At 40.6% G+C, this 14,936-nt stretch overlaps 1 protein-coding gene across 7 annotated transcripts in view; it reads right to left on the bottom strand.

The window, feature by feature from the left end:
• Magi2 (membrane associated guanylate kinase, WW and PDZ domain containing 2) overlaps positions 1-14,936 on the bottom strand; it is a 1,402,993-nt gene that overhangs the window by 165,420 nt on the left and 1,222,637 nt on the right. For 4 of the 7 annotated variants that reach the window (XM_021161942.2, XM_021161940.2, XM_029477267.1 and 1 more), the window contains 2 exons: positions 11,109-11,298; positions 2,014-2,055 (listed from right to left, as the gene is read on the bottom strand). In XM_021161942.2, coding sequence (XP_021017601.1) covers positions 2,014-2,055; positions 11,109-11,298 — 232 coding nt within the window. The remainder of the gene's footprint in view (positions 1-2,013; positions 2,056-11,108; positions 11,299-14,936) is intronic. The other 3 variants (XM_021161941.2, XM_029477266.1, XM_021161944.1) reach the window with 1 other exon arrangement.

Genomic DNA, 14,936 nt, shown 5'->3' with positions numbered 1-14,936 from the left:
TCTTCCTTCCCCCTTCCCCTCCCCTCCTCTCCCCTGTCCCCTCTCCTCTCCTCTCTTCCCCTCCCCCTCTCTTTCTCTCAGGGTTTCTCTGTGTATCCCTGACTGACCCAAAACTCACTGTGTAGATCAAGCTGGCCTGAAACTCACAGAGATTTCCACCAGCCTCTGTCTCTCAAGTGCTGAGATTAGAGTAGAGCCATGCACCAATGCGCCTGACTTGATTAAGGTCCTTATATCCTTTTAATGACAAACTGAACAGACTTTTTAGTCTTTTCCCATTTGATTGATTTCTGCACTCATTGATTCTGCTGATTTATGGTCCTGGATGCTAAAGAAACACCCTAAGCAAGGCAAGTTGCATGAGGTTTCTGTGACACGCCCTAGCAAGGTTCATTTTTGTCTGGCTTTGATAATTTGATGAAAAATTATTTTAACCAGGTAAGAAATTTTATTAGAGAGCTATGTTGAATATAGTCACGATTTTCTATATTTTGATAATTTATGTATACACTTAAAATATTTGGATTGGTTCTTTCTTGAAAATTTGAGTCACACATTAAAATAAGGTATTGAAATGAATAACTTTTATATTTTAGATGCAAAGTATGACTTTGTATATATATCAAGATAACAAGCTATTGGGCAACCCTTCTCCTCTTTTATTTTTAAATAAAATACATTTGGGCATTGAGATTTTTCAAGAAGTATATTTTCTGGAGCCACATTAAGTCCTGATTTCCATTTTAAACATAATTACTAGGCCTCATTTTCTCCCTGGGCATAAGATATTTTTAAACATGACAAGGATTTTATAGTCAGCAGCTCAGTCAGATGTAAGAACAGCCACAGTCTAAAGATTTCAGACCAAGCTGAACACTTACTTTAGACATTATTTGGATGCTAAGCCACATCTTCTGTGTTTTGTATATACTCAAAAAATGACAGAGAAACTTAGGGAATGAATGATCTCCAGTGCACATATTCTCCAAGGGGTGTTAGAGCACGCTGGGGTGGATAATGAGCTGTCACCATGGAAATGCACTAGGATGTGAAGTAGAGCTGTTACTAAGAAACACTGCTGTCTACATGCTCCGAGTGTGCAGGACTCAGATCTAGCAGTCTAACCAGATGTTCAGAGGGTCTCATTAGGAACTTGAGAGGGAAGGGAAGTCTAATTCTTTTTCTTCCTCTGTGTCTACGACAATGTTATATATTGTGGTTTGGGGAGGGACAAGTAAAATAAAAAACAAAACAAGTAAAAGTATTAAGATATTTCTTAAGTTCTTAAACTAGAAGTTATAATATTATACCTTAATTTAAAATGTATCAAAATAAGTTTTGTAACTAGAATTATTAAAAAAAAAACCAAGTTGATATAGGTATTTCATTAAGCTGAAAATAATTTTGATCTATATTAGCAGCTTCTTTAATAAGATTTGGGGGGGGCAATATTTAACTTTCCTCTCCTGAGATATTCTACCTTCTTATTTCCATTTATCTGGTTAAAATAAAATGTAAATTATAGGAGTTATTTATTATTGCTAAGCAGCCACTTTAAAATTTTTTAATAGATATCAGTTTTAATAATATATTTTAACAACTATCCAAATACCATCTTAATATAAAGCAATTGACAAGGCTTATTTTTGAACTCAGTCTGGGAAATCCAGTGTTTATATTAGACACATTTGATAATTCATCTCCGTGAGCATTTTAGTAGCTAGTAGCTGCCCTGCTGGACAGCGCAGATCTGTCTGACCTGATGGGTCTCTCTAACAGGTGTTTCTAAGGACAGTTTCCTAGGAACTTTTCCATGACTTTGTGTCTCTTGTTGCCAGGATCCAGACCACAGTGATGAGGCTTGCTCTCTATCTTGCACATATGTGACTATGTAGGTGAATTAATTGTCACAGTGAATATTACAGAGTGAAAAGTTGATACTATTTAGGAGAATGATTGGTTACACAAAGTGGAAGACGTGTGTTCACAGAACTGTGAATTCTGAATACTTGCCAGAGGAATCCATTCGAAAACTGGTCCTGGGTGGCACTTGTTCTGGATGGGAAAATGGGGAATTAAAGTTGAAATTCATTTATGGCATTTTAAAGTTCATCTTTATTTTCTGTTTTGTTGATACTACAACTCCCCCAACCCAAATCATGTGCTCAAGTTTACACTTTTTGTTCACTTGTTCCTAAAAACCTAAGGAAGTTGGTGGGTAGGTTTACCTGCCTATGTGGCAGTAGGTATGTTCATGTATTCTCTCATGCATGAAAATAAAAATATGGATTGTTTTATGAGCACAGAAAAATACCATTTTCAAATATTATTAGATTTTTATGTTCAATATAAGACTATCTATTTGAAAGAATGTCAGTTCAGAACCCAAAATCTATGCAGCAAGAGTCCTTTGAATCCTTATTATGATACTTTTTCATAAAACACAAAGATGAAAAGTGATATTTCAATCATGATCACACTGTTTTAATACCAGTCCAAATATTTTGAGATTCCTAATAATTTGGATAGCTGAAGTTACACCTAATAATTCAGTAAGCTTGCTTATTCTAGCAACATAGAACCTGCATGAGAATTATGTCTTGGCCTACAACATATCTAATGTCATAAATTCCTTAACATTAAAAACATGAAACACCTTTTAAATTAGGATTGTCTCACAGTTAGAATTCTAGGACCCTGGAGATCCTAGTTCTCTGGACTGGAAGTATTTGGAGAGCAGCTGCTCTCATGGGGTAAGGATGGATGCATGCAGGTCCTCCCTACACCCTCACAGATGTGCTTAAGAAATACAGACTGTAGCGGTAACTATTGAATGCATAGAAGATGACATTCCTAAAGTGTCCCTTAAGTTTTCACCTGCTTTCCGTAGCTATTGCACCCCACAGGGGTGCTGCCAGGCTGTGTCCTTCACTGGGCAGGTGGTAAGATAAGCTCGGGGTGCTGAGAGACTCACAGAGCTTCCCAGGTAACTCTTCAAGATCATTTTCAGGAAATAAAAAGTTGCATGAAAATATCTTTTTAAAAAAATTATTTATTTTATATAAGTACACTGTAGTTATCTTCAGACACCCCAGAAGCGGGCATCATATCTCACTACGGATGGTTGTAAGCCACCATGTGGTTCCTGGGATTTGAACTCAGAACCTCTAGAAGAGCAGTCAGTGCTCTTAACTGCTGAGCCATCTCTCCAGCCCTGGAAATACCTTTTGGTTCTAACTTGCTTGTAATTGAATCTCGCTAACTAATAATGTGTTCTCTCTTCACTACTACTGTGAAAACACAGCACCCTATGCTTTGGTCGCTCCCTCTCTTTGTCCTCCTTTTTGCTTTCCTTCTTTCCTTTCTTCTTGAAGACAAGGAAGATGATGTAGCCCAGGCTGAGCTCAAGCAGGAGTCTCCTGCTTCATCCTCTCTGACGCTGAGTTCAGGTGCATGTGCTACCACTCCTGTTCGCAGTGGTTCGGTTTCTTTCCTACAATCTTCAGGAATTCTTCACCTTCCTCTATAGTTCTTCCCATAGACACATTCCTAAACCATGTGATGGGGTTTAACCTGAGGCATGCAGAAGACACCTTGCCAATAAACACCCAACCAAATAAGGATTATGGTAGGATATCTGAGATTTATCTGAGAGAGTGGCAGAATATTATTGCTTTTATGATGAACTTAATATAGCTTATCATATTGCCAACAATCAACTAAAAGTTACCACCAAATCTTTCTAGGCTAGAAAACACACTGTTGATAAAATAATTGCAATGTTTTCTTGCAAAAAAAAATCCCTCCTCCTTATGTTTAATATGTAAGTCAGTTTTAAGTTGGAATACATTTTAGAATGTTATTATCATAGTCATGTAATTAATTATATAGCTATGATATATAATCACATATATGATTATTCTTTATTAAAATTTATAGAGGGACAACATAAGACTATTCAAGCAGATTGAGGGCAATGTAGCCCAGAACATCTCAATGTTAGGTAGGCTACCATGACTTTATAATAGAGAGCTGTATTACAGGGAGCACTATAAACACAAGTGTCTTAAGGACAAGTTAAAAAATGTTACAATAAGACTTAATTCGGTTGTTTCAGTCTGGAGCTCAGTTCTTTTGCATAGTGGGCTAATCTTGTCCAGTGGGGCACAGGGATCATGCCTGCTAGGTAAGCTGTCTAGTAAGATCGCTTCTTTTTAAAGAGCCTTCATGTTTACTGTGGTGGCCTAGGATTTTGAATTAGAAATGTCCTGTCATCAGAAAGATAGAGCCATGTCAGGGGTGGAAGATTACTACCTTCTAGATAGTGCTATCAGTGTAAACCTGACACTTTATGTTATCATAATCTCACTAGGACTTACCTGCCACTTAGCAACTAATTCCATTTACTGAAGCCCCGATGGACTCATATTTATTTATAAAAGTACTTTACGTTACACGGGAACCTGCACTAACCCTACTCTTGACACTGAAGAACTCCCAGATAAGGACTAAGTTTTTGGTCCAGTTTTCACAGTTTTCTGCTCTTCCACCCTTCATCTAAATTCAGCGGCACCAAGCTTTAAATTATTGAATATAATAAGTTCACAAACCATGCCATTCTATCTAATCCGGCAAACACGAGAAGCCGTGTTGTAGCATGTTTATCTTGCTGCCTATATTACTAGCTTATGTCATGGTGATTTCTTAGTTTAAAAGGAAGCTGATAGATATACAGATGCATCACAGTTTTCTCCATAGCTTCCTAAAGAAATCACATTTCAGAACTAATTAAGATCTATGTATTCAAAAAAGATCCATGTATCAAAAATGGCAAACACAGCTTTAATGGATTTATCAACCTCATTCTCCAAAACGTTACCAAAGCATAGTGATATATTAGAAGTGCCAACTAAAAGGCAGTCCCCCACCCCACTCCCACAGGTCAAACCATAAGCATAAATCACACCAAGGGTAGAGTGGTAAAAGGCAGAGAAAATTTACATTTAGAGCACAGTTGAGGGTATTAAAATAATAATGTGCTATATTTTTTCTCTTCTTATGATTCTGATGTTAAGTAACAGGTAAGAGTGTCTTAATACTTTTAACATCTCATCTTATTTTAATAGTTCACTAAAATAAGATTGTGCTTGGAAGAACACGTACAAGAGGTAATTTAAGGGTGAGGAACACCATTACTGTCTAGGCAATGTGGACCAGGGCTAAGGCTCACGTTCGGTTGCAAGTATGCTCCCTGGGTGGCAAGATGCACTTTTATGTGCATTAAATACCTGCCTGCATGAGAGCCCTCCATACAGCTGTCCTTTCCAGTATGCAGGATCAAGCACTGGACCCCATGGAGAAGGGGTCATGGGGTCAGGCCAGCTCAAGTGAACGACTCACATGTGCTTGAGGGCTCTCATTTTGAGTGCTGGGGAAGGCTACTGTATTGTGTGATGTGGCCACTCCAACATCACTTTCCTGAGTCTCTGGCACTGTACTGTGGTACATGATGTCATTTTGATGACACATTTGCCTAATGGCTCTTTGATTAGGATGGGAGGCATTGCAAACTCCACCTATTGTTCACAAATACCAAGGAAGGAGCCTGTTCTCAGGAAATATAAGTACTTGTCTGGGAACAATATGAACTGTGTGTGTATTATACAGACCAAGGGGCAGTTCAATAATGAACAACCAAAGGGAAGGGGAGAAGCCATATTCTGGCAGCCACATTTGCCTACCTTGATCTGTTATAGAATGTAATTTTGGGTGTGCTACCGGAAAACATTTGCATCTCCCTTAGGCTCTTTTCTGACCCGTGGGTACTTCTGATTGCTACTTTGCCAGGGAGAACCAGGTGGCTTATTATGGCTTCTAATTTCTGGAAAGAAAAGTCAATGGTGTGAGCTGTTCTTGGAGAAATTTCAGAACACTTCTGTTTTAAAGATGCTCTGCCTTCGGAGTCGTCAGACAGATGAGCCCTTGACATGTTTATGATCATACTCTTGAGTGGTATCACAAAGGAGTGTGGACAGGTTGAGCTTCTTAAATTGTTATTTATAGTAACCAAGGTTCAAGGCAAAGAGGAAAATAAAAAGTTTGGGCACCTTCAGTGGTGAATCATTTCTGCTCCAGAGCAAGGGACAGGCAGTGAGGAAGAGTACCAGGGGAGGGGGCTTTTCATTCATCATTCCAGTTTGGACCCTCTCTTCTGCTTCAGCTACATTTTGGAGTGTGCTCAAAAAAAAAAAAAAAAATCTCCCTATGACTTGATATTGAGAAGCTGAACTCTTAGACTAAACCTGGCCTTAGGAAAACAGAGGTAATGAGATCAGCCTCTCACTTCCTCAATCAAGCTTCCTTAGACTGGCTGGAGCCTTAGGTTGTAAGAGCCCTAAGTGAGCAGCACTCACTTTCCTTAGAAAGCTCTTCATGCTGCCTTGCTAGCTCGCAGGAAGAGATGTGATTGGCATCTGTTGGTATCTAGATATAATCTTTCCTGGGGGGGGGGGGGCAGAGACAGGCAAGATTAAGTGCCTTTCAGTGCAGGGATTATTGCAATGTTGAATTGGATTTAGCCAGTGTGTTAAGAACTCAGATGGCAATGGCCTGATACTAACTGTGCAAAATTTCCTAATGTAGTTTTTCTCTATTTAAGTTTTCCATATTCAAGATCTAATCATGTCTACACTTTTAGGTATGGGAACAGGAGCATGACATTCACTGAAAGTTTGACAAGCCACCGAAATAGTCATCCTAAGACTAGTTAGAGATAAAACTTGTAGAGGCAAAAACTTTATTAAATAAACTACTTGACTAAGTAACTGGAAAAGTATTTTTCTTAGTCTTAATGTTAAAACTTATTGTCAGGATCTATATATTAGAAATACACTTTCTTTAGCCATGATGGCTATTTCTTGAATAGGCCATATAGTAAATGAAAATTATATGATTCATCATTCAAATAAGGATGGTCTTTGGTGAATGACAGAGAAACTATTAATAACCATAACAGGACAATCAAGACCAGGGTACCCCAGGAAACTCTCAGGTGCTCTTACCCCACATGGTTTCATTGGTCACTATTAAAAACCATTGTCCATTGGGAAATATGGGGTTGGAACAAGGCTAGTACCATCCATACAGAACATGTAGGGAGGGATGAAGCAGTAAGGGTTTTTAGGAATAACTCTTCCACTCCCTGTTAGAAACCTCCTTTATGGCCCAACATTAGGAATACTTAAGTTGTTCCTTTTGTGCTTGGAAAGAAAGTTCCTTCCTTTGTGAGGTTCATCAGAAAAGGCCACAATAGCATGCTTATCCAAGGGCCAAGGTGGGCCTGTACACAGAAGCTGAGAAACTACCAGCATTGTAGTTATTTTTGCTGTACCAATGCACACATTCAAGTCCCCATGTTATTATTTACTGTGTTCCACAAGGCAGTCTTGCTCAGAAACTGTTTCTCTATGTATCTCGCCTTAATTTTCTATTTAGACATGGGTTCTTGTGAATTTTCTCTCTTGAGTGCCTAGCAGAGTTTTACACACACGTTGAGTGTTTCGTATACTCTTGTTGATTGATGCGGATCCTTTGGGGGCCATCTCTGGGCATTGTGCTTTCAAATAAAAGGCACCGCCCTACTGCCTGTGGGTAGAGGCTTTTCTTATTTTCTTTCCTTTTTCTGGTGTCTCCTCACTTTAGAACATCTCATGAAGATCAGAGGTGGTGCAGGCTTCCTCTCAGATTACCCATGTGCCACGCCCCACTTCATGGCTCTCTATTAGCCTATGGCTGCCTTTCTTTGTTTAAAATCACAGTTTCCCCAAGGAATACATCTTTATTAAGATGCCCTGTACACGTACATTAAACTGTCAACTTAATCTAATTAGGAGTCAAATGAGGCACGGCAGAATTTACATCATTTGATAAATTTCCATCATTTACAGGGGGAACAGTGACTTGAATCCAAATAGTTCTTTACAATTTTACAGAGTCCAAACATGCTGCAGCTCTGTAGAGCCCAGGCTTGTTGATGGAGGGAGGGGCGTCTTTCTATTTGGAGACTGCAACCCAGTTGGAGTGTGAAAACAAAAATCTTGGTATGTCCTGGCAGGGTTGTAAGGAAGGCTTACTAGTATCTGCACCAAACCAGGGAAACGTCAAAGTTTACAGATTAGAGTAGGATTCTATTCTGAACTTTCCCCATTCTGTTTGCTCTCAGGAAGCATCTTCCAGGCAGAAGAATCAGTAGATCTGAACTTAAAGCTCATGGACATGATTCAAAGGAATTTGCACAGAAGAAGGGTTTTGCAGTGAGAAATTGTAAATCTGGACTTTTACTTGGGCTTGATCTGCTTCCTGAGCACTGTGTTGAAAGTCCTGTTTGAAGGTGAGGCTTAGGCTGGGCTTTCCAATCGTTAGTTAAGTTTTTCATAGCATTGTGATATGGCTGTTTGGGAAGCGGAGGAGGGAGGTTGCCAGTGTAAAGCTAGCTTGGGCAATTCTGTGAGATTGTCTAAATAAACCAAAGAAAGTATTACTTTAAAAATGTGAGAGAATGAAACGTTTTAATATTTGGAAATGGGGAAGGTAGAGAGAGCCAAAGGGTGCTGGGCAGTTTGCTTGTATAGTGAGTACAGAAAGCCTGTGCTCACAGGGCTCCTCCACCTTCAGGGACAAAGGTTTTATTACCTGTTTCATTCACACCCCGCTGAGTGTTATGAAGTAACCTGTGGAAGGGAAGCATTAGGAGGGGAGGAAATGAGCTTCCTGAGAGGCGTGGCCTGTGACCTTGAAACCTTAGAGGGTTGATGGACACAGGCGGGCTTTGCACTGCTGTGGGCTCTGGGGGAGGGACTGTTGTTGTTGCTGCTACAGCAGAGGGATAAAAAAGCTCTCTGGGGGCGGGGGTGGGGAATGGGAAAGGAGGTTGAGGAGGCTGCTTTGCTCGGATCCAGGATGCTACAGAGGAGGAAGAGAGGGGCAGCGAACAGAAATAAAATGGCTGTTGCTCCTTACAGAAATCCTTATTGCTTTAGGGTTGAACTCCTGTTGAGAAACTGAGGGCACGGATGTCTTAGGTAGGCACTCTCAGACAGAAGACGCTGGAAACAATACAAACGTGGCCTCTGTCCGGAATTATCCAGCTTTGCATTGTCTGGAAACCACACAAAGATGACCAACAAAGGTACAAAACCAGGAGGAAGCAACTCCTCACAGCCCCTGAATGCAATTAAGCAAGCCAAGGCGGTGGGATGATCCCTTAGTCCTGAGATGTGCTTGATTCGTGAAAGCAGGAGCATCTATTGGGTCTTCTTCCACTCATTTACAGCTTTGTTTCTCTCCCCATTAGATTTGCTAGACCAGGGCATACTGTTCTTTTCTGGTGTCTTGCCACAGTCCCGAGAGCAAAGTAAGTATTCAATAAATACTTGACTGTTGAAGTAGAAATATATTAAGGGATGGGTTGATAGTTTTGTGGTTTTTTTTTTTCTTCCAAATGTACACCGTTCTTCATTCAGTTATAACTGCCCACTGTGCTCTCACTTGACTGTAGCAGATACTTGAAGAACACAACCCTCTAAAGATATTTCAGTCCATTTATCCAGAGAAGGCAGAACAAAACCCAGGAAATTGGATGTAACTGATTATTTACAAGTGTGTGCATGTGCAGGCTCATTCTGATGAAAATGATTTCTCAATGGCCTGTTGTCCTAGCCACCAAAATGACTTCCATGAATTGTTTGTCACAGAGGGTAGGGGAAAGGTGTAATGTTTGCTTTTCCCTTGACCAGCTGGGTGCATAATTCGCAGCCCCTGAACTCATCAAAGGAGCAAGCTGCTTCAAGATCCCCTGCGACCACACAGGGCAGAGAACTTCCCATGCATGATGCATGTGATGAAGTGAGAACCCATCTACTGGTGGAGGGGGTGGAAGAAAAGGAAGCCAGCAGACTGCAAAGGAAGCGTTGGGGACCAAGGCCTTTCAAATACGCTTGATTTCTCTACTGTTTCTCCAGTAATTATTCAGTGTCATGGGTTTTTTTGTTTGTTTGGTTGGTTGGTTTTGGTTTTTTGGTTTTTCGACACAGGGTTTCTCTGTATAGCCCTGGCTGTCCTAGAACTCACTTTGTAGACCAGGCTGGCCTAGAACTCAGAAATCCACCTGCCTCTGCCTCCTGAGTGCTGGGATTAAAGGCGTGAGCCACCACGCCCAGCTCAGTGTCATGTTTTATACACCCGTGTCATTTAGTTTCCATAGAGGAGAGGAAGGGACACAACAAAAAGCCCAAATAATTCCAACGGTCTTCAAATAGAGAGCCAGCACACGCACAGACAAGGCACATTAAAGACAGCAGAAGATTCAGGCAGCAGTGATTGGCTCCTGCTTCTCCTTGCTTTGGGAAGGAATTGATTCATGCCTCAGAGATGGAAAGACTTGCCTATGATTTTATTTTACTCAAGGCCTGGACTTCTCCAACGACTGTCTTCAAGGCTCTAAGACAATAAAATTTAAGCTCTAGATTCAAGGTCTCGCTGAATGGATTAGAAGTTCCAAACATTGCTTTATTTTATTTGGTGACTTGAACCAAAGTAGCAACCTGACTCTATCCTCATTCTTCAGGGAATTAGGGGCAAATGCAACTGAAGCCCCAAAGATACTTTTAGAAGTGATAGGCTCTTGAAATCAATGGGTATAGAGACTACTTAGGAAGGCACTAAGTTCTGCCACACATCAATGAGATGTTAGCTAATCATAATAAATATTTAACCGTAGGTAAAAGATAGGGTTTTAATTGTTCTTATTATAGATATCCTTTCTTTGCTATGCTAATTATCCTGATTAGATCGTTCTATAATATGTGCATGTATGGAAACATTCATGCTGTACCTTATAAAAATAAAAGTATTCCCACTTAAAATGCAATTACAAAAAAGAGAAGCCAGGCTTGAAGGACAACTGTCTTAGGAGCAGCTGTCTTACTCTGGAGATACCTTTGAGCCTCATAAGGTAAAATCACGCCACCAGATCATTCAGCCCCCAGTTATCCCCCAGGCTGCTGTCGGCCACCATCAGTGTACCCTTGCTTTTCATGGCTGTCACTTACGCCTACTTTCATAAATGGCTCTCGATTTCTCGTAGAGCTCATATGGGTCAGGCTTCCGTGGGTCAAAGGCCTCTGTTGAATCAGGAAAGGAGCTCCTGTGAAGGGCAGGCGGGAAGGGCAGGTTCTGTGGGACGGCTGGAGCAGATAAACTTGTTTGTGGACTGCCTTGGTTCTCCCACCGGTCCATCATCTAAAAGAAAAGGAGAGCAGAGAACATGGCCGACGGTGGATTTAGCATGGCTATTTCCCTTGTTACCTTTACAAAAGACCTCCTTGCCTTGTGGACTTTTGCCCCCAGGAAGAGTTTGGTACACACCCTTCTGTTTCTATATAAGAATGTAACACAGATTTCTGTAAGTAAAAGTAGTGCCTAGGATCGGAAGCAAGCTTATATAACCTTGCCATGGATTAGCTAGGGGTCTTTGGTAAACTCATTTCTCTGATTTGTTTTTCTTTATAAAATATAGCATCTATCCCAAGATAACTTATGTGCATATGTTCAGAAAGAGGGTAATACTTGTCTTAATGTAAGATGGTCCCAATCTATTATACTTCTCTAAAACAGAAATCTAAGTAGCCTATGCATATTCGTTTAACATCTGTGTACATACATGCCAACCATCTCTTAGAACATTCCATCGCTTCCCCTAAAATTTGCATGTGTAGGACCATCTGGGACCAATGACCTGCAGTCTTCTAGGAAGTCTCATACACTGTGAGTGTCGTAAGGTCTCTCCTAAAATATCTCTGTTAGCATTATAGCTAACTCCTTCCTAATTGGCCATGCGTGACCCCTGATCCGCACCATAGCATGGGACATACACGAAGCTGGAACTAACACAGCCTTTTAGCATGAAGGCTGTTTTTACTGCTAGTTTCACCTTGATTCGACCAGTAACTCTTCCTTCAAACTTGATTCCTGTCTCTCTCCCTTTAAAAAGCTGGCAATATGTGTAAAGTGCAATGGTGATAGCCTCTTGTACCCAGACCTTGCCTGTGCAGGGTCAGGACCGTTCTCAGGATCAAGGCCAAGTTCCCATGAGGATGTGAGTTCAGCTCACTTTACTCATGTCCTACCCTGGCTCCCCTGCACTCTTTCCTGCCTCAAAGGCTTTGCAGACCCTCTCTCTCTAGTTCTCCTTCTATCTGCATTCTCTCCCTCCCTCGTATCCCTGGATACGAGATGCAGATAAACACCTCCTTTCCTAGAAGAGTCAGCCTAACCATTTGGGCCATGGTCCTCAACTTTACTCCCTGCTCCGGCAACACTTACCACTCCCAACTGTTAATAATGGTCCCATCTATAGTAGGTATTTAGAGAGTTGTAAATTAATGAACTCATAATTAAAATAGGGACATTAAAAAAAACTGGTATGTTTATATAGCTTTCTGTTTCCTATTCTATTTTCTTGCTCTTGTTTTTACACCGGCTATATTTTCATCAGAATTCCAACTCCGGTCCCTACCTGTCAGTTACCAATACTCTGAAGGCTGGGAGGGATGTGAGTGACCACAGACACCTGTCCTTTCCAGACATGCTGTGGGTGACAGTAACCATCCCTTTGCCCATCCCACCCTCCTGGAACTGTGGTAGGGGTCAAAGTTGAAACTAAACGTAGTAAACTTGGAAGCAAGTAGATCATTGAATTTCAATTCAGCAAGACTGGATTTAAATGGTTTTCTGTATGGGATCCTGCCCAAGCTTTCATTCAGATTTTTTTTTTTTTTTTTTATAGCTGGCAAGGATGAGTTCAGCTGCCTCCCATTAAATACAACCTCTAGAAGCCTAGACAGGATAATTGGCTTACCTGAGGTCCAGCAACAGATCTTGTTCAGAACCAACGTATACTTCTAACAGGGGTATTTGGTTTAGACCATATCACTTTGGGAACAAATCTTGTAAGCATCATAAAAAATCAAATATAATTTATGCTCACAGGGGATTTTACTTCTACTTAGTAAACACCCTTAAATGTGTATTTCTTTTTTTTTAATTAGATATTTTCTTTATTTACATTTCAAATGCTATTCTGAAAGTTCCCTGTAGCCTTCCCCGCCCTGCTCCCCTACCCACCCACTCCCACTTCTTGGCTCTGGTGTTCCCCTGTACCAGGGTATATAAAGTTTGTAAGACCAAGGGGCCTCTCTTCCCAGTAATGGCCGACTAGGCCATCTTCTGCTAAAATGTGTATTCCGAACATAATAGAAACATTTATATAGGAAGAGAGTTTTCTTTTCATCCATTATGGTGACCTTGCTATGAAATACCAGGTCACAGTCCACAGTTGTGCTCAAAGGCTTTTAAAAGTGATCAGTTTGACTGCTTTTTGGTGCCATGTGGGTACATTTCAGCTGTGACTTTCTCAGTTCTGATTCTTAATCTTAAGACAATAAAAACTAAAAAGTAAATACGTTAGAAATTGATCTAAGATGGGTTAACATCCCACTTGTCAATATGGGACTTCAGGAAATGTACCCCCCCTTCATCTTTTGCTGGGGTTTTCTAATATCCACATGTGTTTTGCTGGTGTGCATATTACTCATGTATAACCACTGAAGGGACTATGCTTCTGGTGAAATATTGGTATTTCTAAAAAACAGTCATAAAGCTAACAGAAAAAATAATGCTTTGGGCATTTCAGGGGAAATTCTCTGTGGCAGATTGACAAATTCTACAATTTCTATAGCCCAGAGGTTGGGAAATTAGTCAAAATTCCAGGTCATGCCTGGTAAAGCATCCATAACTTCTTGCAATGACATTCATCAAACCTCCAGTCACTCTGTCAGGGTTGCTTTAAAAACTGTAGAGTACAAAATCCATGTCTGTGGAAAAGTAGACATGGAGTCTTCTCCCCCATGTAGCTACTATACTGCTCCCTCAAAATAAGTTTACTTAGGGTTGAGAAAACCTTTTCCTTGGCTTAGAGATACCCTGTGCTAAGGCTGGAGAGTTAGTTCTGTTGACTCCACCTTACTTTCTAAGAGATCTTGGTTTCTAGATCCCATGAGTACCTTGAATTCAGATCTTGTCCCATTGCTCAGGGACATGGGTGTTCCTCATTGTACCATTGCATTTCTGGCCTTGGGTAGTTCAGTTTGTCCTATTTGCCTAACATTTATCTTATAACTAGGCTTATTGGGATGCTCTTGTCTTAGCAGTAACCATAGCTAGGTCGATTTGTAAACATCTCACGAGATTGACAATGGAAATGAAGTTATTTTCTATGTGTGGGAGAAACTTCGCTCTCTTTGAACTAATGAATGGTTAATGAATGAATGAATGAATAAATGAATCCCTGACACTATGAATACCTTAGAACTATGAGTGGCTAGAGAAAACATACAGTCTACACCCAGACAACCACCAATAAAACAGAGAAGGTCAGTGTGGTAGTTGCTTTATCCCCAGTTTCTGGTTCTTGGGTGTATATAGCAAATAGAGAGCTTAGGAAGGAGACAGGCTTTCCCCCAACAAAATATTTCTACAATTTGTTTTCTTCCCTTTGAGAGCAGGACAAACACAACCTAACAAGCTGAACCTACTCCTGTACTGTGTTAGGTATGTCTGGGAAAAGAAGGCATTATTGGGTTTGATTCCTTGAAGCATACACTGGGATCCTGCCACATGAAGGCAAGGAGAACTCATTATGAGTAGCATCTTTCTTGTTAAGTGCCACGTGGCTGAGACCAAGGCAGAGGCCAGGTCTCAATTAGGAAGTTTCCTCACTTAGTATGTCATTAGTCTTACTTAGAAGACCGGTGTCTGAACCCAGACACTGTGGGTATGGTATATTTGTTTCAATTAACAATTTAGCACATTGTATTCAT

Source organism: Mus caroli, chromosome 5 (assembly GCF_900094665.2).
Source record: "Mus caroli chromosome 5, CAROLI_EIJ_v1.1, whole genome shotgun sequence".
NCBI lineage: Eukaryota > Metazoa > Chordata > Mammalia > Rodentia > Muridae > Mus > Mus caroli.
The sequence above is the reverse complement of the archived record's forward strand: the minus strand, read 5'-3'. Positions and strand labels throughout refer to the sequence as shown.